General features: G+C 49.8%; 1 protein-coding gene across 1 annotated transcript; it reads right to left on the reverse strand.

Moving 5' to 3' along the window:
• Nucleotides 1-2828: 2828 nt before the first annotated feature.
• Nucleotides 2829-4507, reverse strand: FRAT2 (frequently rearranged in advanced T-cell lymphomas 2; the record flags this gene model as incomplete). Its single annotated transcript, XM_010833111.1, has 1 exon — nt 2829-4507. A coding segment is annotated over one exon (297 nt), but the record flags the coding sequence as incomplete, so codon positions are not given.
• Nucleotides 4508-4511: the final 4 nt, after the last annotated feature.

Genomic DNA, 4511 nt, shown 5'->3' on the forward strand with positions numbered 1-4511 from the left:
TCCAAATTCACCATAAATAGGACTTCTCTTCAGCAGGGTTAAGCAGGGCAAGGATTCAGTGTAGATGTTCAAAACACACTGCTTAATGGTGCTGATAAGGAGAAGTGGAATAACTTCAGGATTAAAGAAAGATAGTGAAGGCCACTGAGCAAGATCTGATTCCACATACTCTGGACCTGACCATGGAAGGTATATAGAGATCACGTACCTATAGCTCTGCATGTGTTTCTGTGTGTGCACCTGTGCATGTATGCAGATAACACACACCCAACTATCCCTTACAGTTCACCCTTTAGCCTCCCTTGGCCTCTAGGTTCTACTCTTCATCTTTGTAAAGTGCTTAGAACAGAGTCTGGCACTTGGTAAGTGCTATGTATACTGGTTGGTGTTCTTCCTTCCCAACCGACAGTGTCTCCCAGGCTCCATCCACCCATCCTAGCACTAAGCACCTAGTTTTTATCTTCAGCCCTGATCACTCTTCCAACTCCTAATCATAGATGAGGCAGCGGGCTGCTGTTGCTGTAACTTCCCACATGAAACACCTAATCAACCCCAACCCCCCACCACACACTCACACAACCAGCTTCTTACAACTTCCCTATTGCCCTTGTCCTTCTGGACTCAAGATTTGCAGAATGTTACCAGGGAAACCTAGGCCTCGGCTCCTTGAGCAGATAGAATTGTCTCAGCTCTGCCCCATGTCCATGTCCTTAGTTCTACCTATTCCTAGGGACTGGGAATATGCCAGCCACAATCACCCCTGGGCCAAGTACTAGGAATGGGCTAGCCCAAGCTGCAACACGTGAAACGGCCATTGCCTCCTTTGCACAGAGACCCTTTCCCAGGCCCAGAGCCAGGACTCAGCTCTCTACAGCCTTTGCAAATGGTTGATCAGTAGCTGGGGCTGAGGTTCAGGAGGAAAAGTGTGGGTAGGCTCAGAAAGGAGGTTAAGAGATTTGACTTAAGAGCCATGAGTTCACATTCTGTTCTACCACCCCCGATTCCTACCTCTCCCAGTGTCAACAGTGAAGGGCCATCTTGTTAAAGGTCCCTGGCAGAGATCTGCATGAATGGGGCGGTTTCCTCCTCTACCTTCCTTTGTCAGGGCCTGTAGATGTTCAGGTCCTTTGGTCCAGTCACCAGTCTAACTTCATTCCAGGCCATGCTGCAGATGCAGAAGACAGTTGCATCGGGTGAGACCTCACCATCTTGGCCTTATGCCCTCATCTTACAGAAGACAGAAGGTTCTAAAAAGAGCAGCCATTTACCATTGGTTACCTGTGCCTCTCTTAATGCAATTCCTATTAACTTATGTGAAGGTCTCAGCCCCAAACCTGTTTGCAGGCTCTTCCAGGATGTCTGAAACCTTGCATCATCCCAGATCCCTAGCGCCTTCCATGTATGTGGCTGGCCTGCAAGAAAACTCTGTGAGAATGGTGATGCTGCAGGGTTGAGGTATTTATTGGGTCAAGGTTCTTAAGGCTTAAATTCTCAAGGCTCTTAAGAATTTAATAAATCCAACATGGGAGAAAATGCCGTCAAAAACATCTTGTGGAGGTAGTACACCACATGACTGGACGCCCTGATTAAGGACAGCAGGAGAACCTAGAGCCAGAGTGCCTAGGTTCAAACCCCAGCTCCTTATTAAAAGGTGGTGACTTCAGCAAATCACTTAATCTCCTGGACCTCAGTGTCTTCATTTATAAAATGGAGAAAATAGTGCCTACATCATAACGAATAAAGCCGTGACGTAACGAACAGTACCTGGCACATGTGTCAAGTCCCAACCCCCGTAATGATAATAGCAGAGACAGATCATTTGGAAGGTGTGTGGAGGTGGCCTTCTAGAAGGCGTTCAGGAAAAGGGACTTAAAAAATACGGAAGCAAAAGAGGTGGCAATGATCACAGTGGAGATCAAGGGGTGTCTTAAGTGTTAGGACATGTGGAGGACATTGAAGAGACAAACAGGGGCCTGCTGAAAGAAGAAGGCGCAGTGGTGATAAGAATCAACAGTTATCATTTTTTCAGCCCTTAAGTGTTCCAGACATCTCAGGTCCTCATTACACTTAGCAGTACTATTTTATAAATGAGAGAAGAAAAATGCAGAGCTGTCACTTACCTGGTATGACACACATGGCGAGCAGCAGGGCTGAGTCAAACTGAGTCACTGAGCACTAGCCTTCCCCTGCAGCCCATGTGGGAAATGCTGGGCAGGACAGGTGCCCCTGGGGCGAGTTAGCAGAGCTGGGCTGTACCAAGTAAGGCTTTCTTGGGGGAAGGGGGCCCATGCCAGGGGAAGATGGGATGGACAGCAGGGGATCCAGGAGGGCCACTTTCATGAATTGAACTCTGCCTGCTCAAACCACACCAACTACCAAGGACATTGCTATAAAACCCTATTGTCAGAATTCTCTAGGCCACAGCTCAAGACTGGGTCAAGTCTCAAAGATGAAAATAGTGAGGCTCTGTCTATACCCTCCCCATTCTTCAAACACAAAAAATTCAGAAAACTCACCTTCCTCCACCCTCTTTCAGGTACAGCAAATCACTTGGCCTCTGTCCTCCCTCCAGCCTAGAAAGTTTCTGGACTATGTTTTGATTCCACAAAAGGAGTTGAAAGCCCACCTAGCATGTTTTCTAAAACCTGGACTGAATTTTTGTGTCTTGTGGATTATCGACCCAGAAGCACTCTTGGACTGCAGCTCCACCAGTCTCCACCTCCCACCTCGACCCCCCCAAGGGCCCTCTCCATTATAACTTCATTAGGAAAGGTGTCACCTATGTGCTTTTCTTTCCCCCCGCCTTCCACCAAAAAGCCAAACCATGCTCCAAAACAAAAACCCAATTTATTCAGCAGACATTTTAATTAAGAAATCCTAGAAATCAGGACCACCACAATTTCAGACACTCCGGTGCGAAGTGTACGTCAACAGCTACATCTGAAGGATGAGCAAGCCATTGAATCTTTTTTAAAAAAGTTAGTTTAGCTCCCTTAAAGTTTGGAGGTGGCACCTTATTTAAAGCGCCCTCAAGTTTCCTAAGTTTCATATGGGTAAAGCCAGCAGTTTCTCCTCTTGGAGAGTCACATTTAAAACACGGTTTCTGTCACTCACAAAAAGCTGGTGCCTAGAGGAAACAGAGAGGCGAGGACCCTCAGAGACTCAGGCTCATGGCTCCACGGAGGGCCAAAATAGAGCAGACAAACAGCCAGGGTCTCATCCATGCAGTGCACATCAGAAAGGGTGGAAGAAGAAAGGCCAGGCAGGAGGACAGGAGAGACTCAAGGATTGTTTATGACTGTCTCTGAGAAAACTCAGGGCATGGCTAAGAGTGGCCTCGCAGGAGGAGTTCTGGATAGAAAGAAAGCACGGAAAAAAACAAGTAATTCTCCTTACATCTGTATGTCCGTTCCAAGAGGTAGCAAAGCATAAACAGGACTCTTCTTGGAACAAAAGAAAAGACAGACACAGGGGTGAGTTAGCTTTCCCAGGAACCCCACAGTCTTCCACCTACAGCACACCATGACCTTGAATCACAGGTGGCAAGGTCAAGGCATTTAAAAGTCCACATCCAAGTCGACCCACCTTCAAAATTCTCCACCTCCCTGCCCCAGACAACTGGAGTTCCCATCTCCCACGTCAGTCAGTCACCGGATGAGGATGGGAGAGTAAGGGGGCTGGCATCCCAACCCACCCACCCACCACCAAGCTTTTACATTCTTTTCTCTGGAATTTCTTTGCACAGCGATTGTAGCACCATTTTCACTAAGCTCCTCCACCGGAAAATAAAGAAAATGTATTCGAGTCATCAGTTTTCAAGTATTGTTATAAAGCCCTCACGATTCTCGCCCCTTGAAGCCGAATCTTTAAACAATCCTAGCACACGACATCCCCAAGGGTTAAGTCAGGTACAAGTTGATGCAAATAGCTGCCACAGTCTCCCAGTTTTGTCCCAGGTCCCTGGGGCCGGGATTAATTCTCACGCGACACGAACGCGCCCAGGCCCGCGTATTTCTCCACGCTCAAGTTTTCTCCGACAGCCTCGCCGGGGCCACTAACTTCTCGGCTTGAGGTCTCTCCCCACGCGCCTCCTTGCAGTCTAGGCGATCGCTCCAAGAACGGCAACGGCGGCTTCAGCTCAAGGTTGGGGGAAGTAGGACACCGTAGGGTCCGCGCAGCAGCTTCTTTTCCTTCCTCCAGGGGCCCTGGGTCAGTGCAAAGCGCCGGAGGGTTGAAGGGAGACAGGATCCGGTCGACTGCGGCTGGCCCCCGGTCCGGCGGGACCCGCGGGGCCTGTGGCTGCCACCGCGGCGACTGCTCGCTGGAGCCTCCGCACGGCCTCCTTGATGAGGTTCCCCGAGAGCACCAACTGCTGCAGAAGCCGGTGCGGGTCGTCGTCGTTGGCGCGCGCCCCAGCTGGGGGCCATCGTCGCTGTGGTAAGCGGCGAGAGGTGACAGCGCCCCGCAGCCATCCTCGCCGGCACGGCCCGGGTAATGTACTGGCTCCAGTG

Source organism: Bison bison, unplaced genomic scaffold (genome assembly GCF_000754665.1).
Source record: "Bison bison bison isolate TAMUID 2011002044 unplaced genomic scaffold, Bison_UMD1.0 scf7180017862979, whole genome shotgun sequence".
NCBI lineage: Eukaryota > Metazoa > Chordata > Mammalia > Artiodactyla > Bovidae > Bison > Bison bison.